At 45.1% G+C, this 24,269-nt stretch overlaps 1 protein-coding gene across 2 annotated transcripts in view; it reads left to right on the top strand.

Annotated features, from left to right (window-relative positions):
- DAB2 (DAB adaptor protein 2) overlaps positions 1 to 24,269 on the top strand; it is a 36,816-nt gene extending 12,547 nt beyond the window's left edge. Inside the window, exons 2-15 of one of the 2 annotated variants that reach the window (XM_053407711.1) lie at positions 5,279 to 5,469; positions 6,743 to 6,882; positions 7,824 to 7,922; positions 9,224 to 9,355; positions 12,648 to 12,731; positions 13,426 to 13,452; positions 13,623 to 13,670; positions 14,013 to 14,075; positions 15,216 to 15,869; positions 16,628 to 16,778; positions 18,147 to 18,797; positions 19,550 to 19,662; positions 20,506 to 20,580; positions 22,985 to 24,269. In XM_053407711.1, coding sequence (XP_053263686.1) covers positions 5,373 to 5,469; positions 6,743 to 6,882; positions 7,824 to 7,922; positions 9,224 to 9,355; positions 12,648 to 12,731; positions 13,426 to 13,452; positions 13,623 to 13,670; positions 14,013 to 14,075; positions 15,216 to 15,869; positions 16,628 to 16,778; positions 18,147 to 18,797; positions 19,550 to 19,662; positions 20,506 to 20,571 — 2,325 coding nt within the window. In that variant the 5' untranslated portion in view covers positions 5,279 to 5,372 and the 3' untranslated portion in view covers positions 20,572 to 20,580; positions 22,985 to 24,269. The remainder of the gene's footprint in view (positions 1 to 5,278; positions 5,470 to 6,742; positions 6,883 to 7,823; positions 7,923 to 9,223; positions 9,356 to 12,647; positions 12,732 to 13,425; positions 13,453 to 13,622; positions 13,671 to 14,012; positions 14,076 to 15,215; positions 15,870 to 16,627; positions 16,779 to 18,146; positions 18,798 to 19,549; positions 19,663 to 20,505; positions 20,581 to 22,984) is intronic. The other variant, XM_053407713.1, reaches the window with a different exon arrangement.

Here is a 24,269-nt window from a genome sequence, read left to right as displayed (position 1 = left end):
CTAGCAGGTCAAGGCACATGAATGTGCTATTGTGCTGCAGATCCAACTCGGCTAGGCTTCATACAAAATCGCAGCTCTTTGGGCATGGTTTTGCAACGTGGTGCTTCAGCCCTACTCCAAACACAATACAAAATATATGTAGCTGGGATTAGGAATAGTGTAAATAACATTCCTTGCTGTGTGTTGAGACTCCTTCGAACAGTTTTAAGGGCTGACTGTTGGGTAGGGTGAGCTAGTAGCTTCTACGTCCCCCAAGCAACTTTCTCTTAAGAAGCTGCTATGGGCAATATTGGGCTGCTCCCCTTCCTCTTCCAAAGGAAAGAGGGGTTTTGGGGTAGCTTCTACCTTCAAAAGTTACAGTGCTTTTTGCTGAGTCCCAGGCTGTGGGTGTTTCATAGGAGCATCCCTATGGGAAACTAAGCTTTGTGCAGACTTTTCAAGGGGCAAACAAGCCCCCACAGTTACAGCTTGCTCAAAGTGGTATAGAATGGAGGTGAGGTGAGTCGTCCTCATCCTGTCAGGTTCAGCTGTTCATTCTTCAGTGAAGGATCTCTTGGCTCAGTGGCAGAGCACATGCTTTCCATATGTGAAAAGGCCACTATTTCAGCCTCTGGTATCTCAGGATACCACAGTATTGGTATAGGCAGGTCCATGGCTTGACTTTGTATTTGGCAACATCCTCTGTGTGCTTGTGTATTAAGCTTCTTTGAGTGTTTGAAATATGGGGTATGCATCTAAAATGAATAAATAACACTTTCAGGAATGCCACCTTCTGGATCCAGTTTTTTCCAGACATTGGAGTGCTTATACTGTACATATGTGTCTGTTCCCTTTAGCTGACTGGAGTAGTTGCAATGAAAAATTCAGAAGTGCAAATTTTGCAGGACAGCTGTGTGTATTCTTTGCATATTGCTTCGCTTCGGGACAGTTGGGAAAGTCCACCTTTCCAAATGCAGACTGAAATACAAACTGAATCGAATTTCTCCCAGTCCCTAGGAAGAACATTAGGGTTGTCTCTTTTCTCCAAAAGGGTTTTGAGAAATGTGGGGCTGGTATATAACTGCATCTCTAAATCCCAATGTATTGAAACCTATTTATCATCTGTGTCTCGGGCAAAAGAGGCTCCTTAGGACATAGAAACCTACTTGTCCTAGACTCGGATAGCTTTGCATCTGGAAACTGGCAAGAAACTACCTGAAAGCTGTTGACTGACCTGCCCAGATAGAACTGGAAAAACATACTTTGGCACTAAGCTATTGGTTGTCGCTGGTGTATTTTCTTGATCTGCTCACCAAAGGAAGTGCCAAGGCAAATGTTGCATGGCTTTATTTTCCAACGCTGGTGCAGCCCATAAGCAATTTGTGCTTGGGATTTATTGGGGGATTCCCGAAAAGTCTTGTGCCTCTTCAAAAAGTGTGACAGGCTTGCAGTGTGCTGGGTGAGCTGCGAGCATGCAGGCTGCAAACATGAACAGGCCTGCTGGTTGTAATTGTACCAAGAAAGGGGACGCAAAACATACAGACCTAGCAATCATGGCTTTAAGACTACCTTTGGAGTATGAATCTACAAAATGTAGTCCTGGAAGATCAGTCTTGCTTCTATTCTGCTTCTCCAGTCATAGGAGCATTTACTCAAATGCCAGTGGGCATGCCTTCAAAAGAGGAGATCCTTCAGGACCTTGAGCGAGATGTTGGGTAGAACTAGACAGAACACTGACTTTGGGTAGTTTATCACCTAGGCAAAACTGCTAAACGGATGACAATTTTTAAAATAAGCACACATAACATAGCTGCATCTGTTTTGAGAAGAAAACAGTCACAAGACACATCTAGAACATATTATGGTTCTAGGCCATGGACCCATGCTCCCCTGCAACCTACTGAAAGTAGCCAGCAGCCTTCTGGCTGCTTCTCCCAGTAGTGTTTACTACAACCAGTAGCTGAAGAAGCAGTTGCGGGGGAGGAAGAAAGTTGTGGGGGCCCTTCCCCTGCTATTCCTCCAAATGTAGAAGCAACCAGTTGAATAACATCTGTGTTCTTTCCTTGACTCATACAACCGTTGGCACGCATGTGGTCATGAGACAACAGATCAGAATTTGTGCTTAATAGAAGAATGGAGAGTAACAGGATTGAGAACTTGCTCAGGTACAGCTACATTCTAAGGAGTGGTCACATGATGTCAAATCACCTTTTGAACCTCTGCCTTGTGCCCTCTTAACACATGGCACAAAGCAGAACTGCTTATTAATTCTTTTTTTTAAAAAAAAACACTGTTAAGGTACATCCCAAGTGGATTTAAGCCCATTTTGTGAACTCCATACAACCATACCTTTTAAAAAAAAGGCAATTGTAGTGTTTACAAAGGTGCTAAGACAGGTAGTAGTTTTACGTCCCTGCAATATTTCAGTTGCAAAGATGATGAGGGACTTGGGTGCCATGGCCAAGCAAATGGGTGCAGAGGTGTAGACCGTATTTGTGCCACCTCAACACAGATCTTCAAGCTGCCTGGCCTCTGACCATTCCCCCCCTAATCTCATGGTGCCTGCTGGTGCAATGAGTTCCTTCAGCTGAAATTAAAGGAGCTTGAGAGCTCTATCTCGGAGGGAAACTGTGTTCCTTGGCCTCTATCTACTTGGCTGAAGAGTATCAAAGGAATCTCAATCACTAAAATATTAACTTTGTGAAGCGGCAACCTTTGTACCCCTAAACAACCTGGTCAGCATTCCACTTGCTTCAGCTGAGTGATAACAAACAGCAAGCAAGAAGTAAGCATTCCATCTTGAAGAGAAAACAGGTCTCTGGAAAAATAAATGAAGCTGTTCATTTAATTTTATTTGATTTTACAAATATTTATGGGTGGCTCCCTCATATAAAATATCCACGTGGCATGCAACAAAAATTGCACACATAATGAAATGCCGTAACATACCTAATTATAAAACTGGCAGTGCGTCTTGAAGATTTTAAACAAATTGAATAGGCCTGTTTTTCTTGATTAAAATGGGGGCTGTGGGAAGTAGACTATGAGGCAGATGGAAGTGTAGCCTTCGTGGTATTCTGGAGCAAGGAGGGGCTTGTACAGAATCCCTTCCAAATCCCACACTTAGGCTTGGAATTGGTCCACCTCTATGCAAAAGCATGTGGATGGCACTGCTGCCGCCATTGCTTGTCCTAACCTGAGCATGCAGCTATCTGGTGCTTAAAACAACTGTGTCCCTTACTCAGTATAGCTATGTTGATAGGGTACCTGCCTTGCATCAGATTCCCAGCGCTGTGTAGTAAGAATAGACTGCATAGTAAAACACTGAATTATATTCTCCGTAATGCTTGTATCTTAAGGTGCAGGGCTTGAAGTGTCTTGTGAATGCTTTGGATTGTTTGAGGCTGTACGTTATCTGTTGAAACATCTTCCACAAATGGCTGAACAAGTGACTCACTGGTCCACTGAGGCAGTGCTATATTGCAGTTTTGCTGTATTGCAACTTCAAGTCTGCAAAGCGGGGCTACTCAAAAGTAAACACACACCCCAAGACCACAAGCGTTTGATGCCTGCATCCCATGCCCTAAATACTTTGAAATACAGCCTCAGCTAGAATTTCTAGGAGGTCAAGCTCGGCAAAATCAACTCTGCCAACACCAGCCGGCATTTCAAAGCTGAACCAAATACCTCTAACAGAAATGAAGGCCAGGTCTCATGCATATGGACATTGCATAGCTAGTAGTGACCTTCCTGTCCTGAAAACTGTAGATGTCCAAAGGCTTGCAGCTGATCAATGCATGTAGAACTAGTCATATGGTGGAGCCTTCCTGGTGCTGTACCACTGAAAGCCCAACCCACCGACCACATTCAAATAACACTCCCATAGTGTAAAAACCAGTGGGAGTGGTAGCTAGGGGATAAGAGTTCTCAAGGAGTGTACAGATGACCATTCCATATTTTAAAGTGGTGCAGACTGCATAATATTATTCCCTGTCCATTACTTCTAAGGAATTGGGATCTGCTGCATTTGTGTACCATAACTTACAAAGTTTCCCTAAACTAGTGGCTAAAGGTAGCATTCTGAAGAGCCCTAGAGAAGCGCAACAAACTCCCTTGCACAAACCAGAATGAGGTCCCTATACACAAGGATGTGCAACCTCAGTAGCTACTTGAAGCAGGTGTCTTGGTGACTGGTTTACTGCTGTTTGATCTCTCCTCTGCAACAGACCCCTGTGTTAAATTCCCTTGGAGAAAGCCCCCCCCCCCTTCAAAACCAGCAGAGTCTCAGAAGTGAATGGAAGACAGGATTATAGCTTGCAATGTTTGTGCCTTGGGTAGGTTAGTTGCTTGCTAACAAATCTGTTAGCATGATGTTATTCTGCTAACAGATGGCAACGAACAGGAGATGGAAGGGCCAGCATCACTGATTCCACCCACGTTCATTCCTATGCAAGCTAATACTAGGCAAAGGCACATGCTTCCTTTGTGCAGCAGAATGTCTGGAGTATCTCCCTTCAGCATATCGGCTGCAGACTGTGATCCACAGTCAAATGAAGTGATTGGTGGATGTGTTTCATGAGAAATACCTTTGAGAACCTTTATTTACCCAGTGGCAGGATGGCGGGGAGTGTGCAAGACTTCTTGGTCCATGTGTGATGGTCTTAAAGTGCCTTGTCCTTTCATATTGGTGGGGCTAGATTGTACACACATTCCCAGCCTCAACAGGTGTCCCCACTTAATCTAAATTCTACCACTACTGTAAACTCTGAATGGGGCCTGCTAAGCTCCCCAGGTTTGTACCCATAACGTGGATGCAACCATCATTCTGGAAAATGAAAGTGTTTGTTATACAGCATGCCAGGATCTTTGAAACTGAATCACATCAAGTCTTCATGAGTAATTCTTCACTGCGTCCTAAACTTATTGTTGAAGGAACATAAGCTCAGTGGCAGAGAACAGAATAATAAAAAAAATTATGTGTTGCCCCTCTGACTGGGTGGCTTCCAGGAAAAAAATATTAAAACAATAAAACATTTTTAGAAATTTATCTATCTATATGTGTTGCATATATGTATATGTTTTGCATATAATAGGTCCAGTTTCAGTCACTCTCCAACTCCAGTTCAAAAGGCTCAAGTAACAGATAAGGACCGCCTTCTCTAGTGCTGTGCTGAATGAACAAATAGTCCTGATATAAAGTATCATTTTATATTCCTGTTTCTTGAGAATTATGCCTTGTAACTCTTCAATGCAACACAGTGGCAACACTGAATTGAATCCCAATTTTTGTCTCCTGAAGGTCAGAGTAGTATGCCTGTCTGCTGCTAGGTGGATTCCAGTCACGTTCCCAAGTGCCGCATTTGCTCCTGGAGTTGAGACTGGCCTCTCTCACCATGTCGAATGAAGCGGAAACAACTAGTGGAAACAGTCCGCCTGCCCAGCAACAGGCACCACCAAAAGCACAGCCTTTCAAAAAGGAGAAGAAGAAAGGTAAGGCAGGAATGGCACCAGGAGGCAGGACACCTCTGCAGCTCCTAGTCGGCAAACTAAGGCCCGTGGGCTGGATACGGCCCACCGGGCTCACTAATCCAGCCCGCGAACCTTGCGGTCAGTCCCTGCGCTAAACAGGCATGGTGCAGAGGCCTTGCCGCACGGAGACTGACTTCCGTGATGCGGCATGGCTTCTGATTGGCTGCAGGAAGCTCCTACAGCCAATCAAAAGCCACGGGTGCCTCTGGGTGGGCAGTGACACTGGCACGGTTTCTGATTCAGAAGCCACGGATGCCTCTGGGTGCCGCCCCTTCCTTCCCGCTGAGGTGGCCAAGCAGGAGGAAGCAGTGGCGGCACGGAGGCTGCCCAGGCCAGCGGCATCTGGGCGCCGCCCCTTCCTTCCCACTGAAGCAGCCGAGCAGGAGGAAGCAGCTGAGCGGGAAGGAAGGGGGAGCGGCGAGAGGGCTGCCTCTGCCACCCAGGCCAGCAGCATGAGCTCTGTGCCCCGCTGAGACAGAGGACGCCAACACCGCCGAAGACTAGGCAGTGTCGGCGGCTGCAGCATGAGTGGCATAGGTGGGCGGGCCTTTCGGGAAGGGGGTCTTTCGGGAGGCGGTGGGCCCAGCCCACCACAAGGTCTGAAGGACAGTGGACCCACCCCCTCCTGGGAAAGTTTGCTGACCCTTGTTCCTAAGGAGTTGCCAATAATTAAGAGTTGCTGAAAACAAGCAGCTGTTGCTGTGGTAAATACTCGATGACAGGCAATGTAGTCAATTAGTTCTCAACATTGCAACCTTATGGTCACAAAGCCTGTCCATCATTAGCCCTTTTGACGGGTTAGTAACAAAATCGTGGAGACTCCCACCTGCCCAACTGGTTTTTGGTTTAAAAGGAGTCATAAAGCAGAGCGTTGAAATAAGCTGACAAGCAGGAGTTTGGCAGAAGGCTGCCACCTAGGGGCTTTGCCTTGGATTGCACAGTCACAGATGGATCCGTGAGTAAGCAGACAGTGAGCAAGGAATCTGCCGCAAACTCTGGCTCTTTACACCTAAAATGTTTGTGAGTGGATTGACCCTACTCTTACCCGAGAGCATTCCACTGCCAGTGTGGGGATGAAACGGTGGTTACACACTGAATGTTGGTATAGCTGATGGTGAAACATACTACTATATTAAATTGCATCGTTAGGAATGAACAGAGATGCAGGTTCTGATTTTTTTATAGCCTGTGCTGGACAAACAAAAGCACATGACCATAAAACTGGTTTTTTCAGGACCAGAAAAGACAGAAGAATTTCTCTTGGCCAGATTTCAAGGTGATGGTGTAAGATACAAGGCCAAACTGATCGGTATTGATGATGTCCCAGAAGCAAGGGGAGACAAGATGAGTCAGGATTCAATGATGAAGCTGAAGGTGAGTCTGTCGTATTTCCTGCCTCTTCATTTTTTTAAGGGGCCAGATGATGATTGTAGCTTCATAGAGGCTAGGGATTACTAATGGCATCCTTGCAAAACTGCAGTTCCTAGAAGCTATTTTAGCAATGACAATTATACAACCTTTCCTCAAGTATCTTAAACTAGTGGAGAATGGGTCCAAGCACATACCTGCAGGTTGCTTATAGTGCCGATTCAGATAATAATATCTATAAAGTGGCAAAGTCGAAAATTTCAGGTTAAGTGGAAACATTGCTAGAACATTATGCTGTAGATGGAACTTGCATGCTGTTTTGGTGCTCAGGTTTGTTCCATTTAGCTTCTTAGGTGAAATGTCACCACCTCATGTCAGAATTTTGTTCATTTCCTCCCGCAAAACAACTTCATTAAGACAAAAGAGTTCTTGCTTATGTATTGAAACAGTGCTGGTAAATTCCTCTGAGACATGACTGTTCATAACACTGTCCTCTCACAGTGTTGTCTGAAGGCCACACATGATGGCTTCATGTAATGAATAACCCTCTGAATAGCCTCTAGGTGTGGTGGTAATGACTGGGGGCTGCTTGTCAACAAACACTTTTGAGTTTCTAAATTTTACTGACCTGGAATGCAAGACAACGGTTGCAAGACAATCCCCCACCCACCCAATCATGCAATAAATCCTAAAATGTGAGGGAACTGGGGAGCAGTATATAGCTGGCATTTGACTTGGCATTTTCATAACTCAGATAGAGGGAAATTCAGATATGCTAAAATGAAGATTGCGTTATCCTCTGGTCAGTGGCCATTTTGGCTAATGGGGAGTTGGAGTCCAACATCTGGGAGAGAAATGGATTCTCCATCCCTTAGCCGTAAGCTGCAATAAGTTTATATTGACAGTACGTCTTGAATACCGAAGTGTCTTTGCTGTTCCAATTGTAGGGAATGGCGGTAGCAGCCCGTTCTCAAGGACAGCACAAACAGAAAATATGGGTGAACATCTCTCTTGCTGGGATCAAAGTCATAGATGAGAAGACAGGGGTAAGTTCGGAGGAGGCCAAGCTGAAACCATTAGGAGAAAGTGTCCATTCTCTTTTCTTTCTTTTTTTAAGTGCCAATCTAACCTAAAACTTGTTGGGGTGAAGAAACTTCTAAAAATGTACTGAACCCAAACAGCAGCTTTCCCATTGGAGACATTTCAAAGAAATGCAGAAACTGGCCCAGGCCAGTTAAGTTATCCATCTAGTTAATTACCCATCCAGGTGAAGTATCTCATAATGGACCAAACTCTAGTGCCAAACCTCTAGTGTGGGGACTGCTGTAGCTTTTCTAGCAAACCTTGACTCATCTCACAGGTCACTTCAGCCCTATCTAGGAAATTGTGGCTGATGAACACCAAGTGAAAATTTTAATTGGGGCATTCTATTTTTCTTGGGCTAAAGGCTATGTAAGAAACAGGCAGCTTCCAGCCCCTACTGGAGTGTGTGTGTGTGTGTGTGTGTGTGTGTGTGTGTGTGTGTGTGTGTCAATGACTTAGTGTTTACTTCTAAGCCGAAGAGTAAAACTTTACCATAAAGCACAAACTACTCCTAACAAAATAAAAAAAAATCCTTCCAGTAACACCTTAGTTAGGCAGTGGTATGAGCTTTGGTGTCCATGCATGCTTCTTGAGATAGAAAGCTCATACCAATAACTAACTTAGTTGTCTCTAAGGTGCTACTGGAAGGATTTTTTAAAAAAATTTTTTTTACTATGGCAGACCAACATGGCTACCTACCTGTAACTACTCCTAACAATCTCTGTGCTATTGCTATAATATTCCCAGTTCTGAGGTACGGTCCAGAGTTGCTTCTGGTCATAGCATATGCACATGCATTGCACACCTCAAACAGGGAGCCTAAAATATTTGAGCTCTATTGATGCTGACTACTTTGTTGAATGGGAAGTGCTGAAACAAAAGCGAACTGGTCTGGCAGCAGTCTTTATGGGGAAGTCAAATTTCCAGGGCACATTTAAGACAGTAAAACATGAACAAGTCGTTCTCATATCAGTGCTCCCTGCTGCACCATAGAACAGGACTAGAATCGTGGGCTTGGAAGAAGGTTGACTTTGGACTTGGGGTGGAGGATTCTTGACTTGTGTAAGAGCAGTTCAGTGGGACCAATGGCATAAAAGGGTAGTGAACTCTGTTGCAGATCTTCAAACAGAAGAATAATAGGCACCTGCCTCTGGATGCTCTGCCTCTGGATTGAGCAAAGGGTGGCCTACAAGACCACCAGTGCAAGGTTTACACATTTTCAAGAGTTAAAAGTCTGGTACCATGTCATCCTCTTTGATTCCAGGTTATTGAGCATGAGCATCCAGTCAACAAAATATCCTTTATAGCCCGGGATGTGACTGACAACCGTGCCTTTGGCTACGTTTGTGGAGGAGAAGGGCAGCACCAGTTCTTCGCCATCAAAACAGCACAGCAGGTAAAACTTTACATCGTGGGACCAGGGGTGGCGATAGGCTGCTCTTCAAAGTAGCATTCTAGGTGCATGTTCAATGCTGCACAGTACAAAATTGCAAATGGAAGCTGTTGCTCCCTACTTAAATTGCAGGATTGACAAAATTTTCACAGAGTGTGGTTAAAACTAGGGAATCGATTGCCACAAGTGTTTTGGCCACCAGCTTGGAAGCTTAGATGTACTGTTAAATAGCTTATCTCTGAGGCTTGGCATTTGCTACATATCTAATAGGTTGCAGGGGTTGGAGAAATGTTGAGCAAGACCAGTGTGGTGTAGTGGTTAGAGACTAAGACCTGGGAGACCAGGGTTTAAATTCCCACTCGGTCGTGAAGCACATTGGGTAGCCATGGGCCAATCACCAACTCTCAGCCTGTTTGGGCATTTGTTGTTGTCATTTAGTTGTTTAGTCGAGTCTGACTCTTCGTGACCCCATGGACCAGAGCACACCAGGCACTCCTGTCTTCCACTGCCTCCCGCAGCTTGGTCAAACTCATGTAGCTTCGAGAACACTGTCCAACCATCTCATCCTCTGTTGTCCCCTTCTCCTTGTGTACTCCATCTTTCCCAACATCAGGGTCTTTTCCAGGGAGTCTTCTCTTCTCATGAGGTGGCCAAAGTATTGGAGCCTCAGCTTCAGGATCTGTCCTTCCAGTGAGCACTCAGGGCTGATTTCCTTCAGAATGGATCGGTTTGATCTTCTTGCAGTCCATGGGACCCTCAAGAGTCTCCTCCAGCACCATAATTCAAAAGCATCAATTCTTTGGTGAACAGCCCTTTTTATGGTCCAGCTCTCACTGCCATACATCACTACAGGGAAAACCATAGCTTTAACTATATGGATCTTTGTCGGCAAGGTGATGTCTCTGCTTTTTAAGGTGCTGTCTAGGTTTGTCATCGCTTTTCTCCCAAGAAGCAGGCATCTTTTGACTTCCGGGTTGGCGCCATTGTTTAATGGCGGATTCCCTCCGAGCTCCGGAGGGAATCGGCTCCGTAGCGTCTGGGTCTGACCGCTGCGGCGAAGCGGAGACCCTTAAAATCACAGGTGCGGATGCCTGTGAACACAGAGACTCGGCGGGCACCATTTGCGCCCCCCCAATCCGCGACGGAGCCTTTTTAAAGGCTTCGGAACGGAGGCAGGGTGAGGCGTGGTGCTGAGAGTACTCCCTCGCCTACGGAGTGAAGCCGCAAGCCATTGACAGAGAGCGCCAACTTCTTTCAAGACCGACTGGACTCTAAAATATAAACCCGTGAGTAATACGGAGATTGGAACGTTAAAAAATTTTTAATTTTGGATCTGGAACGAGCGGGAAGGGGCTAAAAAGGAAGTCACCCCCCCCCCTCTTTGTAAACAATTTAAAGCAAAGGACTGGGCAACTAAGGTCGAGAGAACCTGTTTTTTAGTGAAAAGATCTTGATTTCACGGTTTTGACACTATAAGGATTTACTGGAGGATAAAAAGAATCTGGGGATTGGAATTTCACCCCCCCCCCGAGACCCGGGAACGCCCCAAGAGAAAGTCTGTTGCATGGAAGATTTTGACAGCTGTCAAGAGAGCTGCTAGTCAGCTAGTTGCCAGCTGGAAAAAGAGAACATTGTTTCTGCTGTTTTTGCTGGTTCACTTGGTATAACTTTGTTGAAAACAACGAGGGCTGATACAAAATAACTGGACTTTTGGTTTTGAGCTGAAAGGAACATTAAGGAACTAAAATCCCCCTAGAGGGGTAATAGGGATACTACATTACAAAAATGACTGGAGTATGTAAAATCCAAGCAGAATTGGACAGAGCACTCGTTCTCTTGGGAAACTTGAAAGATGAATACAATGTTATGTCTACAAAGGTATCACTACTACACTGGTCAGTAAACAACAGTTTTGAGCCTGATAAGGACTTGAAACAGGAAGCCTGCTTAACAGAACAAATAAATGAAACTGAAAGTGCAGAAATGATGGAGCAAGGTGCAGTTTTTGAAGAAAATGAAGGAGAAGCAGGAGATGTGCAGGAGTTAAAGGAGAGTTACAATATGAGGCCTGACATGATGATAAAAAAGGACAATAAAAATTGGATGTGGAAAGCCTGGTCTGAATGGGAGCCTGGAAAATGGAGAGATCTCCCTTGGAGGAGATCTGAAGACCTGAGGATTACAAATCTGCGGAAGGTGAAAGCTGGAGCCTTGGGGATATCTGGATCTGTAAGAAATTTGAAACAAGAGTTGGAGCCCCCCACAGGCTTTGCTTTTAAGTATGGAAGACTGGCTGGAAGCAACAAGGATTCTGCTGGGCCGGAGCCCCTCCGAGACTGGGGGTTTAACATTAAGGACCATCAGAGACCGGCAGAAAGGAACTGAGAGAGATAAAAGGGCCTCAGATGTGAGGTCTCCAGGCTAAATTAATAACATAAAGACTGATGGACATTGGTCGGGGACTGGAACCGGGAAAAGGGTGGGTGGAGGTTGGGAATCCAAAGGGCACATAAGGATAATTTGTTTTCTTTTTTTTTTTTTATTTAGTGGTAAGGAAATTGGGTAAATCGTGGAAGGGAAATTTTGGTCGACTTTAGGAAAAAGGTTTAAGAACAATTAATGAGGTATAAGTATTGATGTGTGTTTTTAATAAGGTAAAATTGGTTTCTTCTTTTTTAAATTAATTGAAAATAAGATTGTTAAAAATAAATGGAGGAAATGGAAAAAAGAAGCAAAGTAAAAAATGGTATGTTAGAATAAATGTATAAGTTAAGGTAAAGAAATAAGTTAAGGATTTGCTGAACCGACAATTTAAATTGGAATACAAGAAGGGGAGGTGTGAGGAGGTCTGAGAAATAAGGTTAAGAACAATAAGTATTAGTAACTTTATGTGTTTTTTCTATTTTTCTTTTGTTGTTCAATTTTGTTATGTATTTTTGTATTTTTCTTTTGTTTTGTTTATTTTTTGTTCTTGTTTGTTTCTTGAAAAAGCTAATAAATATTTAATTTAAAAAAAAAAGAAGCAGGCATCTTTTAATTTTGTGACTGCTGTCACCAGCTGCAGGGATCATGGAGCCCAAGAAAGTAAAATCTAGGGAACTCTAAACACAGCAGGGAATTGGAACACTGGGAGAAAATGCCCCTAGTATAGGCCTTGAATTCTTTTCCTTGAATTCTATTCCACTCCATTTGGAAATGAGCTGAACTGTGAATTCTGCCACAAAGTGGAAATCTAAGTCCTGCCCACTCACTCACTCACTCACTCACTCACTCACTGCCTGTTACTCTCTTCTAGGCTGAACCTCTAGTAGTCGATCTGAAGGATCTATTCCAAGTAATCTATAACATGAAGAAAAAAGAAGAGGGTGACAAGCGAAAGGTAATGCTGCCTGTTAAGTTTTCAGATTTTTAGGCTGTTCAGTAGCCATACCCAAGATAAATGGAACCTATTGATCTAAAGTGGCAGTGACTGAACCATGAACTTGGTTGATCTAAGATAAATCTGACATGGCTGGAAGGAGCCTGTCTAAACTTGGCAATACTACTTACTCCCAGATAAGTCCACTCTTCAAGTACAGAAGATCAGTCAACAAGGTAATGGGGTAAAAAGGAAAATGAATTCATCTGTTTGGGTTGGAAGATCTGTTCCAGGGTGAGGGTGTAAAAAAGGAAGTAGGAAACAAGGTCAGCAACCCTAAAAGTATCAGTCTAGCCTGAAGGAAACTGAGCACAGGTTAAAGGACAGGCTAGGAGCTTGGAGGTTCCTCAGTCTGCTCCTTCCCATGCAGAGTTGCCTGCAGTGCAATCTGAGTTGCATCTCAGCAGTTCCAACATGTAAATATGATATCCCTCCTCTTAAGGGAAGGGACCATAGCTTGATAGTGGAGAACATACCTTGTACCAAGCAGATCCCATCTATGAGTTGTTCATACTCTAGTTTAGGTAGCAGGTGATGGGCAGACATCGGCCTTGGACAATGGCTGGGCAACTGCTGCCCATCAGAGTAGACATGGACAAATATATAAAGCTTTTCTATAAATGTTGATGGCGTGATGTCTTTTCTTCCCCTTCAGAATGAAGAAGCCAATAAACCTGTTGAGGTAAGAAACAAATAAGTCTTTAGGCCTGGAAATCAAAAGCAATTGCCTGTTAGACTTTTAAGTAAATTTGCTGTTTACAAACAATGTGAAAATGGGGGAAAGCTTATTCTTACTGAGTATCTGTGTAGCACAGACCAAAACACACTCACTCTCTCTCTCCTTTGTTCCAGAATGGCAGTGATGAAACAGCTACTGAACGAGCTGACAAAATAAAGCTGGTATGTGATTCCTTTTTTCTTCTGTATTATGCCTCCCCCTCCGCCCGCCATTGGACCAGCAGGGAATCCATGTGGTTTCCAGACAGTCACCCACCCAGGCACTGACCAGCCCTGGTTGACTTCAGCAAAATAGTGGCCTCTTCTGCTTTGAGACCACACCCAAGGTCCCTAGAGAGGTTTCACATATGAGCAGCCAGTCGATTGACTGAGCAAACTGAACTACTACAGAGAGGTAGACCACAGAGACTTAGGCTTCCAAGCATGCTCTTGGTTAGATTCAAATGACCTTGTAGGCTGAGGTGTATGATAGATTTAAATTTTCTGTCCATTTTATTCTTAAAGGGTGTGGAGCAGATGGATCTGTTTGGAGACATGTCTACTCCTCCTGACCTGAACAGCCCCTCAGTGAGTAGACTTGGCTTTGTACTGTTGATAGCTTTTTAAATGACTTAGTGGTAGGAGGAATCTTCTAAGGACTGTCTTGGATACTTAGGGGTAGTTTCAGATGAGCAGTTGACTACCTATCCATATGATTGAACTTTTGTATATATAAATGTGAACACAGTCCCACCCCCCAGAGTAAGGTGCATGAAATTGGGCCCGTTGCCCATTTGTACCTATTAGGAATTGCCATGTTGGCAGGATGGCACTGGCTTAGTAGAGGGGTAGCTAAAATGGTGCCCTTCAACTCCCATCATCCCTGACCATTGGCCATGCTCACTGGAACTGGTGGGGAGTATCTGGAGGGCACCATACTCGTTACCTTAGTTTAGTGGAAGAGAATATGCTTTAGAGATTGGCTCAGCCATACTAAATACACTATTCAGGGATTCGAAGTCGTCAGAATCAAAGCTGTGAATCAGTATTTTAAAATCCCTACATATATGTAGCTGGATGCATTGGGACAGGGAATATATGCAAAAGTACAATGTGCTTCTCTAAGATATTCTGAGCAAGGGTTGAGAAGGAAACTGGAAGAAGTACGAAGCACTGAGAATCCTGGTTGGATTTATGTGACCACAATTGCCGCCATGTTCAGGCTTCCTAGTCAGATGCCTTTGGGAAGATTGCAACTCTTGGGCGCAAGTACTTGTGGTTTTTCCAGACAGGCCGCCATGGCATTAGGGTTCCTATCCATGAGGAGGAGGAAGTTGATATCCTCCTGGGCTGAACCTAAATACAAAGGTAGGCCCATGGGGGTTGGCCAAGAGCAGACTGAGGTTAGTGGTTTCCATTTGCCCTAATGAACCAGACTCCACTCAACATTGTGTAAGCATTCTTCCTTTACCACAATTTCAAAATTGATGCTCCTGATCTTCAAATCTCCTGGTTGATTGTCCAATAAGTGCACAAAATTCTCTATAGGGTTACCTATCAAATGCGAGGGCACGGGAGTGTGTAGTTCATAGGTTTCTTATTTTAAGAATTGCTGGAGTCCATTGCCATTCTGCTTGCTCTGTGATTTTTAATAAGCACATGAGACTCTCTTGCACATTGTCTACAGTGTCTCTTCTGCTAATCAGTCTTCTCTCTCAAACCTAATAGGAGGAGGATAAAGAGATCCTGTTAGTGGATTTAAATTCTGAAATTGAGGCCCCTCCGACTTCTCTCAAAGAGGAGGATATTTTCTTGAATGACATCGCGCCTCCCCTACCACTGTCCAAGCTGCAGCCACCTTTCTTGCCTGACAATGCTTTCTCTGCAAATCTCAGCTTCTTCCCCACCCCAAATCCTGACCCTTTCAGGGATGACCCTTTCACGCAACCCGACCAATTGTCGCAGCCCCCAATTGATTCTTCTTCTCTGAAGCCTCCCAGCCAGAAGATGGGAAGTGTTGTGACTAGCCCCATGGGGAGCGGTGGTATGAATGGGGATGTAGACTACTTTGGGCAAGAGTTTGACCAGATCTCCAACCGAACTGGCAAGCAGGAAATGCCGGCCAGCCAGTGGCTGCTTGAGAGTAAGCCTGCCCAACTAGCCGCGAGGACTCCAAATGGGGTGCCGGAGAGAGAACAGAACGGCTTCCCTGCCACATCCCCAGTAAATGTCTTTCTGGAGAGCTCTTCCAAAGGATTACCGGTGCAAAATGGATTACGGCTAGACTCCGATAGCAACGGCCAATTGATGTCGCATGACTCTATCACGATTAGCCCACCTCCCCAAAGCACCAAGCCAGGAAGAGGAAGGAGGACTGTTAAGGTGAACAATGGTGCATGCACAGAGTGGTGACATGCATGTTTTCCTACTTGGACTAGGTGAAGGGATTTCCCTCCCCCTTCCTCAACAAAACCTCTGCTGGCAGAGAACTAGCTTGGCTTCGGTCCTCTTATAAGCTGTCGGTCATAGCCATAGCAAACCTTAAACTCTGTGGCTTGGCTTTCTGTGTACATCAATCATTCTTTCTAATCCTAACTTTCCTCTCTCCTCCTAATGCTGCCATGTCTCTGTAGCTCTGGTAAGTAAGACGCTTAAACTCCTAATGCATGTGTTGAATGTAGTTTTGGGGAGATCATTGGTGTAGTTCAGTAACCAGGTGTCAAGGTATTGCATCAGCCTTGCATAAAATATCTCTATTTGGCTGCAGCCCTTCTTCGTTGCTACCATACAGAATTGACAAGAGAATATTGTTGATCAAAGGTGGGTAACTTGCTGCCCTCCAGAAGTCGCTGGACTACAAAACCCATTGTCCCTGACCGTTGACCATGCTGGCTGGGCCTGATGGGTACTGGAGTCTAAAACGTCAGGTTCTCCATCTCTGCTGTAGATGGGAGCCCACACTCACCTTTAATAATAATTGATTTAACATAGATGCACGCTATAGGATTCTTCAGCCATTCAGCCTATAGGACAGTTTGGTGGGGTTGTAGTGCTTGTAATAGCAATCTGGGCAATGTTTAACTTCCTGTACATATATAACCATTATGCCTGATGTGTCTTCCCCACCAACACATTTCCAGGGTTCAGCCAGTAGTGACCTGTTTGGCTCAGGCATCTTTGCTCCTGCAACAAGCACTCTGACAACTGCAGTGCCGCCTCCACCTGCACAGACCAATCCTCTAGACCTCTTCAACACTAGTGCTCCTGTAGCAGCATCCATGCCTGTACTAGGTTAGTGAAGTCTGTTCTTTCCTTGAGGCAGGGATGGGGAATCCTGTTCTCGGACTACAAGTCCCATGAGCACCAGTCAGTGTGGCCAATGGGTTGTGGGGTTGTGCTCCCAACATCTGGAAGCCATGTTGATGGATCTGTGTGTACCTTCATTGCAAAGCAATTTAATGTCGACAGTTTTCTGGGAATTTCAAGTGGGAGAACACTGTAGCTACTCAGGTGCTAATAATAATAATAATAATTTATTTATACCCCGCCCATCTGGCTGGGCTTCCCCAGCCACTCTGGGTGGCTTCCAAAAAAAATATTAAAATACTGTAATACATCAAACAGGTTTGCAGGTTTCCCATCTGATTGGCCACTGTGAGAAGTATGCTGGCCTAGATAGGCCTATTCCCTGATCTAGCGGGGCTCTTGTGTCTTTAATACAGATAGATATAAACTTTGTGCTGGTATGTACAATAATAATAATTTATTACTTATACCCTGCCCATCTGGCCAGGTATCCCAGACACTCTGGATGGCTCCAAACAGAATATTAAAAACACAATAAAACATCAAACATTTTAAACTTCCCTAAACTTCAGATCCTGAAGCTGAGGCTCTAATACTTTGGCCACCTCATGAGAAGAGAAGACTCCCTGGAAAAGACCCTGATGTTGGGAAAGATGGAGGGCACAAGGAGAAGGGGATGACAGAGGACGAGATGCTTGGATAGTGTTCTTGAAGCTACGAACATGAGTTTGACCAAGCTGCGGGAGGCAGTGGAAGACAGGAGTGCCTGGCGTGCTCTGGTCCATGGGGTCACAAAGAGGCAGACACAGCTAAACCAACAACAAAGCAGGGCTGCCTTCAGATGTCTTATAAAAGTCATGTAGTTGTTTATTTCCTTGTCATCTGATGGGAGGGCCTTCCACAGGTTAGGCACCACCACCGAGAAGGCAGTGGCGTAGCGTGGGGGGTGCAGGGGGGGCCGGTCGCACCGGGCGCAACATCTGGGGGTTAGGGTTAGGGGGCGCAAATCCAGGGGTTAGGGGGCACAAATTACTTGCCTTGCCCCGGGTGCTGACAACCCAAGCTACGCCACTGCAAGAAGGCCCTCTGCATGGTTCCCTGTAACCTCACTTCTCTCAGGTAGAGAACCAACAGAAGGCCCTCAAAGCTGGACCTCAGTGTCTGGGCTGAACGATGGGGATGGAGATGCTCCTTCAGGTATACTGGGCCGAGGCTGTTTAGGGCTTTAAAGGTCAGCACCAACACTTTGAATTGTGCTCGGAAACGTACTTTTTTTCCCAACTAAGGTGTTTGTGGAGTTGCCTGATGAGAGAGCAGCATAACTTAATCGATGTGTGGGCTTTTTCTCCCCAGGTGGCCTTCCCACAACTGCTTCTCCAACACCAGCCTGGGGTCCCCAACCTGCAATCTTCAACCAGCCTTCTTCAGCCTTTCCTGTATCTGTTCTGGGTGTTCAGCCAGCAAGCTTCCCTCAGCCTCTTGGCTTTGACGCTGCTCCACAAGCTCCCAGCTGGAGTCAGCCACCATTGTCCTTGGGAGCCCCGATCCAGGCTCCAGCTCCCGATCTCTGGGCTCAGCCTGTACGGGGTCCTCCTCCTAATGCGTGGGTCCAGCCCTCCAGCACTGGCAACCCTTTCCAGCCCGCCATATTCCCACCTCCGCTCGCATCCCAGGGCCCGTCTCTGTTGCCTACTAGAAGCCCTCCTCAGTTGCCTCCCAGAACTGGACCTCAGAAGGAGTTGCCCAAGAAGGAAAGCGACGCCTTCACTGCTTTGGATCCGCTGGGTGATAAGGAAATAAAGGATGTAAAAGCCATGTTCAAAGACTTCCAGCTGGCGAAACTGCCCGCCGTGCCTGCGAGGAGGGCAGAGCAGCAGCAACAACAAGGTCTGTCGGAAGCTTCTGGAGCCTTTGCCAGTTATTTCAGTAACAAAGTGGGGGTTCCTCAAGAGTTGGCTGACCACGATGACTTTGAAGCTAGCTGGCTGGCTACAAAAACTGGTGGTAAATCTGCTATATTCCTTGAGGGAACCTTAAAGAAGGCGCCTTTCTCCTCCCCTCACAGAATACGCATACAGTGGAACCTCGGTTGTCGAACGTAATCCGTTCCGGAAGACCGTTCTACTTCTGAAACGTCTGACAACCGAGGCGCAAAGGGCTGTTGGGAATTTCCATTGAGAAAATTGAAAAACATGCAGCGGAAGCCGTTTGGCTTCCAAGGCATGTTCGAAAACGGAAGCATTTACTTCCAGGTTTTCGGCATTCGGCTTCCAAAACATTCGGCTTCCGAGGTGCTAAAAAACCGAGGTTCCACTGTATTTTAGTGGACATGACGCATATTTTTAAGTAGTCTCTGGGGCAGGTGGATGTGTGCTTTAACCTGGGATGGGCAGATGGTTAGCATCTTCTTTTTAGGCTTGTGGGCATGTTTGAAAACTGGAGGAATAATTGTGGGTGCCATGCTACACCACAACTGAAGTAGAAAGCTTGCTTCAGTGACTAATTTCAGGGTGATGATGGTAAGAGGACTTTATGGGCCCCAGAGAAGGCCTCTGTGGGCACAGTCCGTGTCCCCCCCCAGGTGCCATATTGGCTGTGTAAACTAAATGGTGATGTACACTGATACACCTGCAATGTGTGCCCTCAGAAGAAAAACACAGCACTTGGTGCCAAGTGTGGCTGTGTTTGCTGTGTTATGTGAGATGGGTGGCTTACAGTGTCTGGTGGTTTAAAAATAAGTCTGTTCTGCATTGCAGTGCCACCAAATCCTGTTCTCAGGCCAAACGCTGTGCCAACTGCCAAGCCTGCTGAAGACCTATTTGAAAACCCTTTCAAGACAGACCCTTTCGCTGTTCCATCGCTAAACTCGGTAAGTGGCAGAGCAAACTTCACTTCTATGTATCTGTGGCTGTACTTCTGTTGGCTGTAAATTATGGACTACTTCTTTCTCCAGAGTTGAAGCACTCCTGGGGTCCTATTGCCTTCTAACAAAAGCTGGCATTGCCCCCAGTTAACGCTCCCAAGTGCAGGTGGCTGGATAACTGTAAAATTATCTGTCTTGGCCCTTGCTATTTGAACATGACAGCATGGTCAAAAGTGTTTATAGTGTAGCTTAAAGCTGGCAGTCTGTACAGATAACAGTGTATTAACACCAACCGCTATGGCTTATTCATTGAAGGCTCCATGCATATTTTTTTAAAAAAGAGGATAGATGTAAGAATAATCTTCAACCCATGGTTAGAATGGAAGGCACACTGTTAGCCAACAGCCTGCAGACTGCACTGATCCTTGACCAAAATAATTGGCAGGGGTTGTATGTTTGCATAATTCAGTGGCATGAGCAACACTTTGCTGTAAGACTAAACCACCCATAGCATATGGTGCCATATTGGAAGGGTGTGGGAGAATAGTTTCTGAAGGTGCCTTGAACGGAACGGTTGCTTGCATTGTCCGTCACCTGCAAGAGATCTGTACTCTAGATATTGCAGCTAGGTTCATGTCCCAACCACAACTCTCACTTAAGAAGCATGAAATGCCTCTAAACAAGCTGCTGCGACCTTACTGGTGATGTGAGAAGCTTAGATCCTGCAGATCAAACAAGATATTTGCCAACTCGACACAGCTGGCAAGCATAGGGTATTCAAGTATTTGCAACTTGCCTGCAGAAAGACTTCCCAATTGGGCGTAAATAAAGCAGTCTCCTTCTTTTTAGACTGCCGTGCCGCACCAGCTGGCTTCTGCTCCATTTGGCGATCCTTTTGGAAACCCGTTTGCGTAAGCTTGATAGGTAAGTGTCTCTTAGAGGGGTGGCTGTTGATCCTGAACCTGACACGATCTAAAAAAAGGCAAAACGGGGGTCAGGCTCAGAGGTAAAAGAGGCAACTGTGTGGATAGTCAGTGTGGGTTAGCGCTTAGTGTTGAGCTGGGATCTGGGAGACCAGGATTCAAACCACCACTCAAGCCATAAAGTCATCTCCAGGGTGACCTTGGGCCAGTCACTATCTGTTAACCTGACCTACCTCACAAGGTTGCTGTGAGGCTAAAATGGAGAGTGGGATGATGCCTGCATGCCACCTTGAGCTCCTTGGACGAAAGGTGGGATCTTAATGTACTAATAAATAAAACTTGTTCCGACTGGCTTGAGCTGAAGGGCCAAACTACAGTTACACTAATGCAGCCTTCCCAAACCTATTACCTACATTCCAGTTGTGTTGGACTATAACTCCCATCAGCCCAGGGAAGCACAGATGGGAGTTGTAGTCCAAAATACATTTTTTTGCAAAGTGTGGGGTGCTATATAAGCACTCTTCCACCAGATGCTGCCAATCTGGATTGTGGCTCCCATGCCTGGGAGTTTCTCACACTGGAACAAATTACAGCTTGCCCCTGCAAAAGCAGGTACAGGGGTCCCAATTAAAAGCAAATGCTTAAAGCCCCTTACCCTTACACCAGGGTCTATCCAGAATGTGGTTCTCATCCTGGCTATTTATGAAAGCAACCTTTTTTATTTAAATTCTGTTAAGCTGCCCTTCAGCAAGAGTTATGGAGTAGTGTAGAAAAGTATGAAAAATAGTAATTCACACAATGTATTGATAGCTTAAAGCTGGCAGACTTAAACATGGTGAAGTACTACAATAAAAAATAAAATAAAACCAAAACAACTAAAGCAAGACTAGAACAAACAAAAAAGAATCTAAACCTAAAATTCCAAGAATACCTGAGCCAAATAGACACTGCTTTGTAAAGGCCTTTTCTGTTGCAAGAAACAGAAGCTGATGTTTTCTAGAAAGTGTTCTCAGAGCAGGGATTCTCCAGAAGATCTTAAAACACAGGCAGGCTAGTGTGAACAGCTGCTCCTTCAGTAATTTGGTGTCGTGTCATTTAGGGCTTTATAAATGTTGGGACCGTGAGCTCCTTACATTGCACACAGATGTGAACAGGCTACCAAAGTCACAACTCTGGCTGTACCAATGGACATTCTAGTGGTTGAGTCCTGCACTAAGGGGCAGTCCCAAAGCATTATAGAAAACCAGCTGTGAGGTCATCAGAGTATGGAGCTATCCACAAATGGTGGTAGCAGGCAAGCCAGGTCAGCTGGTAAAGGATCAAGAAGCACAAAATATGCATACTGCATTGGTGGGGAGTAAGCCTTGCCCAGAGCAGGATGGACACCAGTTTTGGCCCTTAATATTGCTCAGTAGGGATATGGTGCTAAGTAAGGAGATGACTATTAGCTCAGAAGATCTGCTTCGCATGTGAATGGTCTTTGGTTCAGTCCCCAGCATCTTTAGGTAGGCCTGGAAAAGATTCCTTCCTGGAAATCTTCCTGGCAGCTGCCAGACTGTGTAGAATATACTGCACTATCTGGACCAATGGAATAATAATAATAATAATTATAATAATAATAATTATAATAATAATAATAATTTATTTATACCCTGCCCATATGGCTGGGTTTCCCCAGCCACTCTGGGGAACAGAATATTAAAAACATGATAAAACATCAAACGTCAAAAAACTTACCTAAACAGGGCTGTCTTCAGATGTCTTCTAAAAGTCAGATAGTTGTTTATTTCCTTGACATCTGGTGAGAGGGCGTTCCACAGGGCGGGTGCCACTACCGAGAAGGCCCTCTGCCTGGTTCCCCGTAACCTCACTTCTCGCAGTGAGGGAACCGCCAGAAGGCCCTCGGCGCTGGACCTTTGTGTCCTGGCAGAACAATGAGGGTGGAGACGCTCCTTCAGGTATACTGGGCCGAAGCCATTTAGGGCTTTAAAGGTTAGCACCAGCACTTTGAATTGTGCTCGGAAACGTACTGGGAGCCAATGTAGGTCTTTCAGGACCGGTGTTATATGGTCTCGACAACCACTCCCAGTCACCAGTCCAGCTGCTTAAGTAGCTACCTACATACCAGGTACAATTACAACAACATTCAGTGCTATCTTCATAGCAGCCATTTACAGGACTACTATATTTTGAGCCACATAGTCCAAAAGCACCCCAGCAAAAAATAAAGTGATGGTAAAGATTGACTTTTTGCATGCTGCTGCTGCTATATCTACTCCCATTTGCACATCCCATTCTTAACACATTACTTTTCAGTAGTTCCACATAGCAAACCCCAAGAGAGCAAGTTTCATGTGACTCAGCCCAGTGGTGCTAACCATCTCCCTCTCGTTCTCTTGACCCAGGAATGAGTGCAAACCAGCAGAGGAATAACTGGACTGCCCATGGTGCAAGGATGTGATGAATAACTGGATACCCTCCCCTGTTACTGTCTTCACTCTGCATGCATTATCTGCCTCATTCTTCGCCATCCACTTTTGGATTGCAGTACGGTGCAATGAATCCTTGGATTGTAGCCATCGGAAGCCAAGGAAGGAATCTGCTAGAGACCAAACTGGAATTGGGTGGTGAACTTCAGCCCAAGTGGATTTAAGTAACTGAACACTGTGGTGTCTCCTAGGCCTTCAGCCAACTTCACATTTTGTCAAGGGTTGGATGAACCTTGGCTGTCAATGGGGCTTTTATTGAACTTCCTTCTAGGATGAGAAACTGCACAGACTAATATTCACCTCCACACAAGGGGAAAGAAACAAGATATGAATTCGCAGCACTGAGTCACCTAGAACATAAAATGGTCTCTTGTACATCTCCCAGCCTTAATTGCAAGCTTTAAAACCGGACAGAACTCATTTTCACACCCTCTCTGCCTCCAGCAATGTCAAAGTGAAAACATGTTTGAATTGTTATGAAGATCATTCAATACAATCTTTGACTTGTAATGGGGAGGTTCCAAAATGACTGACTCTTAATGTCCATGCAGGCTGGCTGTTGTCATAGTCGAGAGACACACAAGCAACAACTTGGAAGTGATTTTTTTAAAAAATGCATCTAGTGTGTTGACTATTGACCCTCTAGCAAGATTCTTCAAACCAGGGTTGAAAAAGGATGGATGCAGAAATAGATGGGTGTCCTTAAAAGAAGGGGATGGGTCCTGTGAATGTACTATCACTTGTAAAAATTGAAAAGCAACTGTACTTGGAGCAAGCAAAAATTGCAATCATGGCAATCAAGGTTTAGTATAGCTAGAACTCTATGCAGAGTGACAATGCATTAAAACAAGGGGCTTAATAACAAACTGAGCAGAACTGATGCAAGAGCATTGTGTGTGTCTCCTTTACAGCATTTATCAGCGCAAACTTGAAAATGGTATCCATGTTTAAATGGCTAGGTAAATGCATAATGGGAGATCTGCTTTCTAGTAAACACTTTGTCTGTAGTGACCTGTTCTGCCGGTGAGTTATGCAATCTGCTCTGTACATATTCTACTGCACTTTTCCTGTAATGCAAAACAAAGCTATCAATTTATATGTATTTGTCTCTGACTGGAAATGTAGGAATTTTTGGATTGTGTTACATTGTAAAAAGTAGTCAAATACTCTGACAATTAAATGTAACTTCATTTCAAAAGTG

This window comes from Podarcis raffonei, chromosome 11 (genome assembly GCF_027172205.1).
Source record: "Podarcis raffonei isolate rPodRaf1 chromosome 11, rPodRaf1.pri, whole genome shotgun sequence".
In the NCBI taxonomy this organism is placed as follows: domain Eukaryota; kingdom Metazoa; phylum Chordata; class Lepidosauria; order Squamata; family Lacertidae; genus Podarcis; species Podarcis raffonei.
The sequence above is the reverse complement of the archived record's forward strand: the minus strand, read 5'-3'. Positions and strand labels throughout refer to the sequence as shown.